Genomic DNA, 15,639 nt, shown 5'->3' on the forward strand with positions numbered 1-15,639 from the left:
CCTGGGCTGGGTGCAAATGCCCAGTAGGGTGAAAAGCTAGAAATTTGGCTTTTTGTCTATTCTGCATGTGGCCCAAATCAGAATGTAGAGAAATAATAATAAAGAAAATGATGGCATGGCACACTTACAGTAGGGCCCCAGGCTGGTGCAGTTTTAAGCGAACTAGGTGGGGTATCAGGTAAGAGATAATGATAATCACTGGGAGGTACATGATATATCCTAGACAAGCCTAAGGGGCACATTTACTTAGCTTGAGTGAAGGATTAGAATGAAAAATACTTCGAATTTCGATGTATTTTTTTGGCTACTTCGACCATCGCATTGGCTACTTTGACCTTGACTATTCGACCATTTGATAGTCGAAGTACTGTCTCTTTAAAAAAAAAACTTTGGCTAGCTACTTCGCCAGCTAAAACCTACCGAGCACCAATGTTAGCCTATGGGGACTTTCCCCATAAGCTGTCTAACCAATTTCTGATTGAAGGAAAATCGTTCGGTCGATGGATTAAAATCCTTCGAATCGTTCGATTCAAAGGATTTTTCCTTCGATCGTTCGATTGAAGTAAATGCGGTAAATCCTTTGACTTCGATATTCGAAGTCGAAGGATTTTACTTCGATGGTCGAATATCGAGGGTTAATTAACCCTCGATATTCGACCCATAGTAAATGTGCCCCAAAGTGAAGGTTGGGTAGTGGCTGTATTATTTTAACTAGAGCTAAAACAAAATGTGAAAAACCAATTTATATTTGTTTATAAGGGTATGCAGAAAACAAGGAAGTCTTGCAACAGCTGAGATGGTATTGGATGTAGAAAGGTGTGTGAAAAATATTTGGCAGCAACATACACAATACACAAGAAATGTGCAGAGTTAACTTATTTCAAATGCAAGCAGACAAGCCAGAGCAGTGACATTGTCACGGCAAATGGCTGTGACAGATTGGAAAAGTGATTAAAAGTATGGATCAGCTGCAAATAGTTTTGACTTTTTACTGGTAGGGACAATGTGATTTTATACAGTATATTGTTGCAGCTGTTTCTGATCGGGAACCGGGATTATTTACATGATCAGGTATGGCCCAATGACAATTCTTAGTGGTAGGAACATAAACAGACCTGACTGACAAAGACTGACTAACATTTAAGGGGAAATTTATCGAAGTGTGAAATTAGAACTTACCAAAGTAAAATTCCACTGCTTTTTATAAATTGACCCTATATACTGATATATGGTGCTAACTGCATACCTACTTTATTCTTCGATTGAGGGACTTTGTTGTAAATGACAAGTGATTTAGAAAAATGCTGTATGTCCTATAACAATATGAACTTGACAACTCAGTACAATATAAAACAAATGCTGTTGGCACATAAACCTGCCTAGTGCTGTACAACATAATATTCCATTTAAAAGATTTGGTACACTTTAATCATTAATTATTTATCATTAATAAAAATGTATACAAAATGCTTTGGTGCTAGTCAAGGAAATAAACATAATGACCCTCATTGCTATAAAGATCAAAGCTCCTTAGGACAGGATGCCACTTTTCCAACCCAATTGGGCAATGGATATGTTGTGTCTGCCCCCCTTTTATTTACTTTAATGAAATTCACCAAAACATCAGCAATTACAGTAACTAAGGTGGGAATATGATGTTATAAAGACACAGCAGCCATGGTAGCTCCTTATTATCAATGTCATATCCTCCACACTAATATCCCACATATTTTACTGCTTCACAAGGTTAAAATCTGCAGGCATTATTGACCATAACAATTTAATGGTGAAATATTGCACAGGCATTTACAGGTAGAAGATCTGTTATCTAGAAACCTGTTATCCAGAAAGCTGCAAATTACGGGAAGGCCATCTCCAATAGACTCCATTATAGTCAATTGATTAAAAAGTTGAAAAATGATTTCCTTTTTCACTGTGATTATAAAACAGTACATTGTAATTGATCCCAACTAAGATATAATTAACCTTTACTAGAGGAAAAAACAATCATAGATGTACTGTACAGTGACCCAAATTACAGAAAGATACAGAAAACCCCTGGTCCATAGCATTCTGGATAACAGGTCCTATAACTTTATATACTACCTTAGCTATTTTAAGTTATATTGCTCAATGGCTGATGCAGCAGTATTATCCAATCTTTGGAACCATTTTTGGCCATTTGAACGATACATTGGCATATTTATGTGATGTTTTTTCACCAGTGATATTCTGGGGCATTTCGCCTGCAATAGTGTAATTACAATATTTATTAAATACGTAACGTACACCAATTTTACATATTGACGTGAACTTTGATGAAATTAGGCAAGCTGAAAACTTTAATGAATATGCCCCTTTATATTTTGGGGTATTTATTTCAGTATGGCTGTTTAATACCCAGATTACTTTTGTGCAGAAAGTGCTATGTCAATAGTCTTGAAAAATGTAATTTTATACAGTAAACACTATTCCGTGTGGAGCCTTCTGACCCGTGAGATTTTTGCAGTGATTAATATCCATTGATTTCCATTGAGAAGATGAGCAGATGGATGGTAGGACAAGCCTGTATAAATATTTATATTAGGCTTACATATCTTGATTTCAGTGTTTAATTTCACTCTAATAAAATTTGGGATAAATCTAATCAGACAAACTATTCATTGGAAGTATGCAGAAGTTTGATTAAATCAGATTTATGCAATATAGCTTATAATAAATCTAACCAGATAAAAGTGTTACAGCGGCTTATTGTAAGGGTTGGATTTATGCAACACACATGGTAATTTGCTGCTATGAAATAGTTTTTCAGAATATCTGTGAATATTGAGGAGAGCTACATCACTCCCTACAGAGCACATATGGTGTTTTTCAGTGATAACTGTGACAGCGATAATGGGTTAGATTTGGATCCTGTTATAGTGTCATACCAGTTAACTGAAATACCATTTGGCATCCACTTTCCAGAATGCCTGTGATGTCAATGTAAATATTAATTAAAACAAATTAAAAGCAATTAGCATACATTTCCTTTCTACCCCCCAAAATAGATGTCAGATTAGATTAATATACAGTAAAGTTCTCTTTAAAAGCCTATCCGTATTGGCTGAGACTCTGCCTAGGTGAAAATAATAATTGATTTTTGTAGTTTATTTAACTAGCTTGCAGCAAATGGATTTGGTTAGCAACTCATCTAACTGCCATACACAGCAGAATATACCATCCAAAAATACTCAAAGCAATTAGCCCATTGCAACGGGTCTATATTTGGGGTTGCCACCACACCCATTTAAAACCAGATACATAGGGGCCCATTTACTTAGCTCGAGTGAAGGAATAGAAGAAAAAATACTTTGAATTTCGAATGTTTTTTTTGGCTACTTCAACCATCGAATGGGCTACTTCAACCTTCGACTACAACTTCGACTTCGAATCGAACGATTCGATAGTCGAATTACTGTCTCTTTAAAAAAAAACTTCGACCCCCCTATTTCGCCACCTAAAATCTACCGAAGTCAATGTTAGCCTATGGGGAATGTCCCCATAGGCTTTCTAAGCTTTTTTGGGTTGAAGAAAAATCGTTCGATCGATGGATTAAAATCCTTAGAATCGAACGATTCGATTTTTCGTTCGATCTTTCGATCCAACGAATTGCGGTAAATCCTTCGACTTCGATATTCGAAGTTGAAGGATTTCCATTCGGCAGTCGAATATCGAGGGTTAATTCGACCATAAGTAAATTTGCTCCATACTGTATGGAATCCACAGCCTGCATGGCTAATTAGCAATTCATTTCGATGCATGCTACATGAACTGATTTATGTGCAGCCATGTATCATTTATTTTGAAAATATTTTATTTGATTTTCATGATAACAGCCATGTATCATGCGTCTAAATTAATTGCTAATTAGCCATACAGGCTGTGTATTCCATATGTGTTCTGTTTTAAAGAGTTGACGTGGCGACTCTATGTATATTATACTTAAGGGGAACACTAATTGGGTCAGTTGTCATTATTCTAGATTTCCCCCTATTGACTCTAAAGTTCATTTATCCCTGGTGATGTTTGCTGCTTTTCAAAATATATGCCCCTAACCTGTGGCAAAAATAAACAAGTCTAATGCATCCTTTGTTCAAAGCTTTAAGGTAGGCCCTTCTTCTCCTTGTGCATAACCACAGTTATGGAGATAAAGGAAGGACCTCATGTATGTTCCTTTTTTGTTTCTTTAAAAACCATATGGGGAGACCCCATCTGGCCCCATCAGAGATGCAACAGCTTTCATGATTTCATCTTTAGAGATATAGGAATTTGTGTATTATTGCATTTTTCTTGGCTTTGAACTGGGTCCACTCCTATTAATTCTGTACTCTCTGCTGATCCACCATCTATATATGCCTGCCCAGCTCAAGTCTAACTTTAGCTTTATCCATTGTATGCATTGGTACTTTTCAAGGCTGTGGCCCTTAAGAAATGAGCAAGTTAGGGGGTGGGGTGGAGATGCCTGGGCACACTCCCAATAAACTCTTCAAAGATGAACACAGGCATTGCTACATTACTACTACTACTACTACTACTACTATTCTGCATTTGAGCTTGTGTTTTGCAATTTGCACATTATAAATTGCCCCTATAGTGTTTCATTATCAAAAACATATAGTTAAATGTGTTATTTCAAGATTAAGTTGATTTTTATGGGGAAGGAACCAATGTTAAAAAAATTAATGCATTTAAAATATTATTTCCACCTTTATATCTGTATTCTCATGACCCATGACTTGTAGGAAGATACAAAAATTGCGCCTTTTTATAAAAAGTTGTTTACAACATACAGTAGGTATAGCCATCATCTCCAAGGTGCATAAATCATACAAGTTGTTTTTTTAGAATAAAATCAAAACACCAGGCAATGTTCCTTTTGCTATAGCCTAAAATAAGCCAGGTGGGATGGAAGCCTATATTTTTCTGCCTTCTTATAATTTTTCTTGATTTCTGCTCATCATGCATGTGCTTGTTTTTATAATGATCCCCTGATTGCCTCCCATCAACTCTGCTTTTGCAGAGTGTTTTGGCCTCTGTGGGACATGTTTAATTTCCAGTTCAAGGCAAAAAAACCCCATAAATGTCTAAATACCTTTTTAGAATTGGAAACTTTCAACCTAAGATTTCCAAAAATGACTTTATAATAAATATACAATCTTGAGTTCATTATAACATGGTCATTTAAGCATATATGATCTGTCTATCATCTATCCATGTCTTTAATCTATCTCTCTAATCTATCTATCTATCCATCCAGTATTGAGGTATTTAATTCTGTATGCAAAATATAGAAGTATATATAACTTTTAGGTATGAATTTAGTCACGGATCGCTCATATTTGAATATGTTCAAAAAGTTGAATTTATTTTGTTTATTCCTTTGATTTTATTTCACCTTTTTGTTTATATCAAATAAATTGTAAGCCTGGTTTGAAAATTTGTTGTGTGAAATGCCGACCATAAGTAATAACAACTGTACGGTCAACTATAAATTCAGTTGTTTGGTAAATCCCTATATAAAACCACCTTAAGACTATTGAAAAATACAGAAAACTACTCCCGAAACTCCCAACCTTACAGAAACAACTGATTTAACTATTTGTGTAATTGAAAAAAATACATTAAAGGAGAAGGAAAGCTCCAAAACAGTTTATTGCTAACAGATTAGCCACAATAGTGCAAGCTAGAACGCTATATTTATTCTGCAGAATGCTTTACTATAAACAGTAAACAGCTTTAGACACTGTCTCTGTTTGTTTAGGATAGTAGCTGCCATATAAACTTGGTGTGACATCACTTCCTGCCTAAATCTCTCCCTCCTAATTTACAGCTCTGAGCACAGATTACAGCAGGGATAGGAGGAGGGAGGGGGAGAGGAGCAAACTGAGCATGCTCAAGCCCTGCCCTGGAGGTTTATGCTGAAAACAGGAAGTCTGGTACAGAAGCCCATGTGTACACAATAGAAGGAAAGAAATGCTGTGTTTCTTTTGACAGAGGACTGAGAGCAGCATTACTTTGAGGGTTTACTGGTGTATTTATATAGACCTTTCTGATAAAGCTTACCTAATTTTAGCCTTTCCTTTTCCTTTAAGGATATGGCTTTCTGTGTACAGGTCTCAGATCCATTATCTGGAAACTGATGTTCAAGTGTTGGATCTTCCATAGACTCAGTTTTAAGCAAATACTTGACTTCCCTAACTATAGCCTAACTTAAGAAGTAGGCTAGAACTGTTGTACATTATGTTTTGGGCTTCTGTCCCAGCCTAAGGCAACCACAGCCATTTAGCAGTAAAGATCTGTGCCTCCAAAGATGCCCCAATAGCTTCCCATCTTCTTTTCTGCTGATTCACAGCACATGCTCTGTACTGCTGTCAGTTACCAAGCTTAGGGATACTGTATATACAGAATATAAATGTCACAATATAAGGCTGATTAGTAATCAATACAAATAATTACTTCATGGCAGCACAGAAACCAGTGCAATTAGCATCAGCCTTGTAGCATCAGCTTATGTTACAGACAAACCTAATTTTTTGCTTGATAATTTGTGACGACCCCTAACCCCTAAGCTTAGCTTCTCAACAGCTGCTCAGAGCCCACTGAGCATGTGAGTGTCGCATGACTGTTGGCTGTGCTTTTAGGAATGCAGGCCAACAGCTTCTTATAAATGATGATAGTACATACTGTATGTATATGTCAATGGTAGAACAAATACTCTGAAAATGGATAACAGTATATATGGGTGTACTCCATTGGTTTACTAATGTCTCTTATTAAAAAGAGAGAAAACAATGTAAACCAACACACAAACAACATATATGTATAAAATAAAAAAATCCTTTTTAGTAATATACCACTACAGGTATAGGATCCCTTATCCGGAAACCTGATATGCAGAAACCGCCGAATTACGGAATGGCTGTCTCCCATAGAGTCCATTTTATCCAAATAATCCAAATTTTTAAAAATGATTTCCTTTTTCTCTGTAATAATGAAACAGTAGCTTGTACTTGATCCCAACTTAAGATATAATTAATCCGTATTGTAAGCAAAACCAGTCTATTGGGTTTATTTAATGTTTAAATGAATTTCTAGTAGACTTAATGAAGACCCAAACTATGGAAAGATCCGTTATCTGGAAAACCCCAGGTCCCGAACATTCTGGATAACAGGTCCCATACCTGTATTTCTGGTGTCCATGACATTTTGTTTGTGTAAGAATATTTCCATCCAACAATGACCCAGTCTCCTTCCAGTGATAACATTACCAGCTGCACTGCATGCATACCCTTATAACAATGGAGATTAGGTCCTATCTCTCACCATTAGTTGTTTAATTGTTGAGTGGTCCTCTGTTTCTCTCCCTGAGGATGGTTCTTTGTGTACAATTTCCACGCGTATGTCATTTTTGGCTGATACCACTCCTTTAAGATCTAAATAGAAGAATTACATTTTTGATAAAAATATTTTAAAACATCCCGAAAACAAGGTGCGAGATTTGTGTCCAAAATATTGTCTTATCATGCAATAATAGTGTTGGCATAATCCAGGGGTAACTAGGAAACCTTAATTTACTATCTTCAATATGTTTTTACTTCTGCAAAAATTTGCATTATTTCTTTGGCAAATGTAAATGCTTCCTCCCTTCCTTTTTATAGAATGCATATATTAGTAGATCAAACTGTATAATGAATACAAAAATTCCATAGTTACATAAATAAAAGATGATAACGGTAGATTTCCATGCAAATTTGTATCAGCTATTGACAACAAAGTAGAATAAACAAAGGCATAAAAAAAAGAATCCTAAGTGCATCACAAAAATTGACCTTATATTCCCATACAGTCCAAGAGAAAGTTAGAATTAATCTGTGTATTTAATGCACGCAACATTTGGCAGCAATAGGCTAGGGCATGCTTTCACTTCAAATGCCTAGATTCAATATTTTTAATTGCATTTGCATCACATGATTTAATTAAATTGAAATGCTTAGCTTTAAACTATTGAAATACTGAAGGTTCACCACAGAGAGACTAAGAAAAAAATATTCCAACATCCAGTATAACTCTCTTACAATGTATAATGCTAATTTGGTGTCAGTCTTGTTAAATGCTTGTGATTGTATTCATTTTAAATGCGGTGTAAATCAGGGACTTTAAGCCTAATTTTTTAATTTGTTAAAAGATATACTGCTTAACACATTGAAATAAATAGTTTTCAGGTATTTCCTCTATAGTGACTGTATATAACGATGACACCAGATGTTTACTTACAACATCAATTTTATATAAAGCAATGTACTGTTATAGAGGTAGCATAATATATTATTACATCTAGCTGTATTGTATATGTAGGATACCAGTAGTGTTATGCAGCAACAGACATGAACATAAGGAAAGGAGCAGCAGGATGGCTTTGAAAGCAGGAGGGGTAATCAGTAACACAGAAACATAGTATGGGGTACACAGTGAACAAGCTGAAAAGAAAAATATACCATTCAGAAACAAGTAGTACGTTAGGCTATTTCTTGAAAGCAGTGCTAGAGGGGATTTCTAATTTTGGTAAAAATAACAGAAATCACCAAATTTGGCAAGAAACTTACTCCTTTGGTTCCGTGCACAGCAAAATGCAACAATGGTTGCCATGAGAACCAAGAATGCCACACCAGCGCCTACCGCAACCCCGATAATGACAGTGACTGGCACAGATTCTGTTGAAACAGAAGAAAAAGAAAGTTCATCTTATATTTTTGTTTTAGGCTATTAAAAGAAATGACAATTAGCATAATCAGGATAGAAAAAAACAGCTTTTGATGAAAATATTAAGCTCTACAAAATTGTTTACCTATATATTTTCTAATCTTTGAGGTTCTTGTAATCAATGCTTGCCCTTGATACACTTATGACTTAGCCATACTATTCTTCTGAGAAATTTCTATTAGTAGTCAGCATTTACGTGTATATTAAAAAACAAAACAAATATATAAAACAGCACTTGTACTTGTTGGCTAAAACTTTGCTTAGATAGTCCAGTGATACATACAGATGTGAGAACCACGGGTTGTAATAGCAAATGTAAAAAGACCAACTGAGACACAAAAGGACATATGAAACAGGAATAGCTGGTACATACTACACTAATAGTTATTGTATATGATTATATAAATATTATATATATTATTATTATTATTATTATTATTATATAAACAAACTACTGGATAGGTGCACTCAGAAAACAATGGAAATGCCTAGGTGCTGGAACATATATCAAAATCAATAGAGCAAAGAAATCCACCCCCATAGGTCTTTTGTGAAGAAAAAAAATGGGTTTATTCAACGTTTCAGCTCTTAGACTCGAGCCGTCATCAGGAAGGGCCCTTCCTGATGACGGCTCGAGTCTAAGAGCCGAAACATTGAATAAACCCATTTTTTTCTTCACAAAAGACCTATGAGTGCAGATTTCTTTGCTCTATTATTATTATTATTATTATTATTATATATATATATATATATATATATATATAGTGATATAGTGGGGGGTCAATCAAGTTTACACACAAAGCACAAGTATATTATTTTCCAATCTCATCTGAATAGCCCTTGTCAGTTACCCAAATATAATGCAAAGCATGGTATTTATTGTGGATAAACGTATTAAGGGAAACCACACATTTTATCCCATATACTATAGTATATAATGGCATAAGCATTACATTTAAAAATGCACTAATTCCATCATTTTTCAATTTGGTGAAACAGTCCTCCACAAAAGAGGAAGCTCAATAGTGAACCAGACTCAAACTGTCATTTTCATATCTATGTCTGACAAAAATAAAAATGAATCCGTGGCAATAAGCTGTACAGAGTTTACGGTTTTCAAACTTAAAATTTTGAGATTTATCAGTTAAAAAAATCTAGAAGATTCAAATGAACAAGATCAGTAGATAAAACCTGTCAAACTTAAATAGGAGACACTCAGAGGCTTATTTAAGCTATTTCACTTTTCAACATTTTTAAAATAGTCAGATATTACTGTGAATTTCAATGTAAATATACATTTCTTTTTTAATCAAGTTTTTTATGCAAGGCAATGCAGTTGAGCTTTGCCTATTGAAGTTACTGCATAAATAGTGATTGTGACAAATCTTGATTGCTCTAAATTGATTTTTTTGTGACTGAGTTTTCAAAAAGCTCAGTACTTAAAATTTGACAATTCCCAGATCCCCAAGCCTGAAAAAAGTGTCCGGAACTATTGGCCAGTCCCAAGCCTGGAATTCATTGCATCCCTAAATACATTACAACAAGTAACTTGTATGCATGTAGATTTAATCAGACATAATGTAGTATATTTTGCAAAAATCAATTTACAGGCAGGTTTACACATTCTTCTGAAAGACATATTGAAGTATTTATGGCATTAAAATGGTCAGAAGCAAACTTGGTTTCATCAGAAAAAAGAAATATGAAATGCCAATCAGTACAAGCTATCAATATTTACTCATGAAAAGAATGTGAAATACTTATTTAATGAGATTTGTGACTTTGTTCAGTTGCATAAGTAAATATATTTCACTGTCCCTCTTTCCATTAATGGGATTCTATTTGTCTGTAAAGGCAAAATTATGTAAAATGTTTGGCAAAGTAAGGGTTTGAATCATTTCCAGCACTCGCTGTTAGTTTTGCTGAGTGCGCATTATTCACTGGACGTTAGTCAGCTCAGTGCTTCCCCTGCATCAATAAGCGCACTTGCACATGATTTGGGACAGTAGGATGGATAGAAGCACTGGTGCCGAGTCCAACTATTGGGAAGTGAGAGGAATGTCTTTTTTTTTTATGTAATTTTTGCAACTACTGTGTAAACATAACTAAGCCCTTTGAAATTAAATATGCATTAATATGTTTTCTTAGCTGTATTACTTTCATTGGGAATACTTTGTGTGTTCTGATATGACTAATTTGTGTATTCTGATATGACAACAAAGATAATTCAGACCACTGACTTTTTAAGGTGAGAGAGGCTCATATCCACTGCAAAAGAATCCAAAAGAAGCCAAAAGTGCTATCACTTTTAGCAAAATTAAGGTTAATACATTTTTGTCAGCACTACTCTGCTTTACTCTTCTTTTCACATTATTCACTATTTCCATTAAAATAAATGTTTTTATTAGTGATTTGTCATATAAGGCAAGTGCAAACCCCAGGAATAACTGAATTCCGGTCTAGAACATCTTCTGCCTATAACTGTCACCTTTTGACTTGGGTCTGGCCCTCAATTACTCAGGTGCTGTCAGGTTTTACTGCCTGAGAATTTAAAGACTCCCACAGTTTGAGTGAGGGAGCTAGATGTAGAAGTCAGGGAAGGAACCAGTAAGGACAGACTGGCTAGTTTGGAACCAGATAACTGACCAAAGTATTGAGATGTAAGCTCATAAACAAAACAATTAATGGTCAAAATCAGGACCAATACAAGGGATAGGAACAGGGCAGGACAGGAACCAGAATAATAAAGTATTCAGAACATCAAGGTATGAGCAGACCTGACCAACAACAGGTCATTTAGAGCATACTGTAAGTATTGCAGACTGCATAGTAAACTGCAGAGCTCTGATTTAAATCCAGGCAGAAGTAAAGACAGAACAGTCTTTGTAACTTGTGCAAGGCTGCTGGATTTTAGAATTTTAATTTTTTAGTGCTGTCAGTTCTTTCACATCCCATGCCTCAGCAATAATGGAAGCTGTATACATGATTATGTCTCTTTTTCACTGGCAGTAAATCTTTGCTCAGCCTATAACACTCACAGTTCTCATCTCAAAGTAAGATCATCAAGTCACTGTGAGTATATTTGATGTGCACTATGAGTTCTCTGCACCAGTGCAGTTGCCCATATCAACAAATGTCCCTGTGAATCATGATGACACTGCGGGGGTTTACTGATCTATTTTGACAGTAAAACAATTTTGAGAAATTATGAGCCGTGCAATTTACCCTGGACACTCAAGGGACTGCAGGTCATGTAGTGTAGTACTATGGGTACTATCAATATGTGGCAGCACACTGAACACTCTATTGGTGGGTGAACCTAATATTCTTTATGAATTACACATACACACATGCCTGGTGCCACTACTAACTAAATGACTACCTGTAATCCTATGCATCTGGATCCTGTCCCCAAATGCAGCATTTATCAAGTACTCACAACTAATTTCATATATAATGCTGTAATATATATATATATGATATGTATTTGATATATAATGCTTTCAAAATTAAATATTTTCTAGACATTTTCTGTAATATCTGTTGAACTTTACATCAGTGGAAATCACTGTGCTAGTGCGCACGCGTGAAATTTTGATTTTGCCGAGACCCCCGACAAAGAGGGGGGCACGCCACTGGGAAGCGGATCTGGGCAGGCGAGGCCCACCAGGTTTTTTCCCGGTGTCCCGCCAGCCCAGTCCGACACTGGATTGTGGTGTACATTGCTGTCATGTAACAGTACTCTATGCATATACAATATACTTTGCACATGTAATATGGAATATTTTAAGACATTGGGGGGTATTTACTAACACTCAAATCTATCTAATTTTCTTAAAAAATATTCGACCTAACTCCCCTCCATGAGCTTAACAAAATATCTGCTTGAAAAAGTCAGTGCGAGAAAAGTCTCGACAAAATCGTATGACAATTTAAATCGTACATATGTTTCGAGTTTGACGCCAGAATCATATGATTTTTTCGAGTTCTTGCCCGAAAACACTGACTTATTATGATTATCATATGAAAACAAAAGCAGATGACGACATCTTCAAATTATAAAAGGGGCATCTGCCATTGACTTGACAGCTTTTAGCTAAAGTATTTTCGATTTTTAGCAGCTTTGGGGGTATAATAAATCTCAAAAAAATTAATGTTTGCCCTTTAAAAACTCAACCAAAAAAATTGAGTTATAAGAAATAGGCCCCCAAATTATTGTCCTCTTATTATATAATTTAAATCTGAGGACAGAAGAACTAATCTGGAGGCAGAAAGATGAGACACCAAAGAACACCAAAGACACGTGGATTAGGATAGGGTACTAACTCAGCCGGAAAAAGGACGTGCTAGCCAAGGGGTTAAACTATGCAGTGACACCACAACCAATCCCAGTAGATGAACTCATCACAGCCACATAATCTGCCATCGATAATAATCACATAAAAAAGGAAGAAGCGAAACAACTCCGGCTAAAAGTGTCAGCTGCCTTGTCAAGTGCCAGAACATCTCCCTCTAACCTTACTACACAAAAGAGGAGAGCTCTCAGTTCTCTGAGCAAGAACCCGAACATCACTATCCTATCTATAACATTGCATCATATCCAGAATGCCAAACACTTTGTAACCAAGATTCATGGCGTTACACTAGAGGCAGAAGAAACAATGGTATCATATGATGTCACTTCATTGTTACATGTATACCTACGACAGAGGCAATTGAGACTATAAGAAATTGACTGCAGCAAGATAACACCCTTAGCAGCAGAACGAAGCTCAGTCCTAACCAAGTATGTTTGTTGCTAGATTTGTGCCTTAACACCACATACTTCGAATAAAAGGACCTTTTTATAGACAGAAACATGGCTGTGCAATGGGTTCTCCAGTCTCTCCCATTGTAGATAACTTGTACATGGAGGAAGTGGAAAGGAAACTACACTGAGTCACTGGCTCAGGTATGTGGATCAGATCCAATGAAGTGGTGGCCTTTACAGAAAACATTAACTTAGTGGACAATAACATCAAGTTCACAAGGGAAGATGTTCTTGAGAACAAACTAGCACACCCAAAGGATCCAACACCAAAAGAAAAACAAAACAAAGCAATGTGGTATACTGAATCCAGTGTAGTGAGGAGTGCACAGATCTACACATTGGGGAGACAAAACAACTGCTCACCAAGCGAATGGCTCCGAATAGGAGAGCAAACTCTGCAGGGCAAAACTTAGCTGTCTTTCTACACCTAAAAGACAAGGGTCCAAATCTTGGATCAAGAAGACCGCTGGTTTGAATGAGGCATGAAAGAGCAGATTCATGTCAAGGTGGAGAAACCATCCCTGAACAGAGGTGGGGGCCTTCGACACCACCTGTCTGCTGCATACAGTGCTGTTCTAACATCCATCCATGCAACTCTCACAAGTAACACCTGTTTCTAGGAGTTGCATGACACAATGGTAATCCTATCACAGTAACTACACAGAATCAACACCTCTATTAATTTTATATGTCACCTCTTTGAAGAGTTACAATGTGACATTGTGATTGGATTGGTGGAAGAGTTTATATGCCGAGAACTTCGCACACCAATCAGTTGAACTGAAGAAGCTGCTCGGATGAGTAGTGAAACATCTTCATTGATTACTCAGCAAGTCCAGTTGTTTTAGATTTACCTATACTAGATATACCATGACCTGGATGAATGAAAATCTTCATAGTTATTCTGAGTCTGACTGTTTTTGTAGTTTATCAGGGATGCACTGAATCCAGAATTCACACTGACGTACTGTTATATGTGAAGCTTGAACTGTTTGATGACTTCTATAGAAAGTGATATTTAAATGGATAGATCTATTTAGAACAATGTGGGTCAGATATAATGTTAAAATTCGGTAAACATGTTCCCTTAAAATTGTATGGTTTTCATTACTGAAAGAGCTAATAATCAACTGCACAAAGTTTGTGGCATGTGCATTATGAATCATTCAGTCAAATTTATAAATCGGAATATTAGTTGTAGCATTTCTTGTAGAAATTACTTTATCACATTGTTCCTGATAAATCCCAGCGGCTTATTTCTGCTTTGGGGTAAGAGCCTGACAGGCATACCTAAATATCTATAACAGCAACTTGCTATTGGAAGGTCTCAGAGGATTATGCAAGTTTCAGAAACTATTCATGAAAAAAGGGGCAGTGATCAGCATTATTAATATTTGTATATTATTTTAAGTTCTACAATACATTAAAAAACACAAGTCTGTGTAAATCTGTGAGAGCAGTAAAATCACCTGGCCATCCACCCGCATCCCTTCTAGATTGCTATTTAATTTTCTATATAGGTTGCTGTGTTGTGAATTCATGGGCTTATTTTATTGGTATTATTTATCTGATTATGCTACATGTTAATTTTTAAAGAATACGAATTATAACACAAGAGGTGGGCAATGGGGTGGTAAAGAACTTGTGGCAAACAAGCTAGACACAATAGGGGTAATTTATGACCATAAGTGCAATTTTAGGTACAATTTCCATGTTTTTCCCCCATAGTACAAATTTTTTCAAATATTGTTGCACTGGCTAGGAGAGATTGTGTCAAACGTAACACAATTGTCCTTGCACTTTAATACTAATTGTAAATTGTACTCAGTTGTGCGCCCAATTCTGTAGATGCACGTGTGCTGCGCCTATTGATGCATCACACTGAGGAAACCTTGGAGCTACTGCCTGGTCTTGAGCACTACTATGCAGAAGTGGAAAAGAGTGCAGGTACCTTTAAATGCTTTTGTTTAAACGCTAAAGATACTACTCCAGATTCTAATTACACTGGGTACGGTCCCCGATCGGGC

At 36.1% G+C, this 15,639-nt stretch overlaps 1 protein-coding gene across 2 annotated transcripts in view; it reads right to left on the reverse strand.

Annotated features, from left to right (window-relative positions):
- LOC121395536 (kin of IRRE-like protein 3) overlaps positions 1-15,639 on the reverse strand; it is a 729,825-nt gene that overhangs the window by 14,604 nt on the left and 699,582 nt on the right. For both annotated transcript variants that reach the window (XM_041569178.1, XM_041569177.1), the window contains 2 exons: positions 8,646-8,753; positions 7,366-7,475 (listed from right to left, as the gene is read on the reverse strand). In XM_041569178.1, the coding sequence (XP_041425112.1) occupies positions 7,366-7,475; positions 8,646-8,753 (218 nt within the window). The remainder of the gene's footprint in view (positions 1-7,365; positions 7,476-8,645; positions 8,754-15,639) is intronic.

The sequence above is a fragment of the Xenopus laevis genome, chromosome 7L (genome assembly GCF_017654675.1).
Source record: "Xenopus laevis strain J_2021 chromosome 7L, Xenopus_laevis_v10.1, whole genome shotgun sequence".
Classification (NCBI taxonomy): domain Eukaryota; kingdom Metazoa; phylum Chordata; class Amphibia; order Anura; family Pipidae; genus Xenopus; species Xenopus laevis.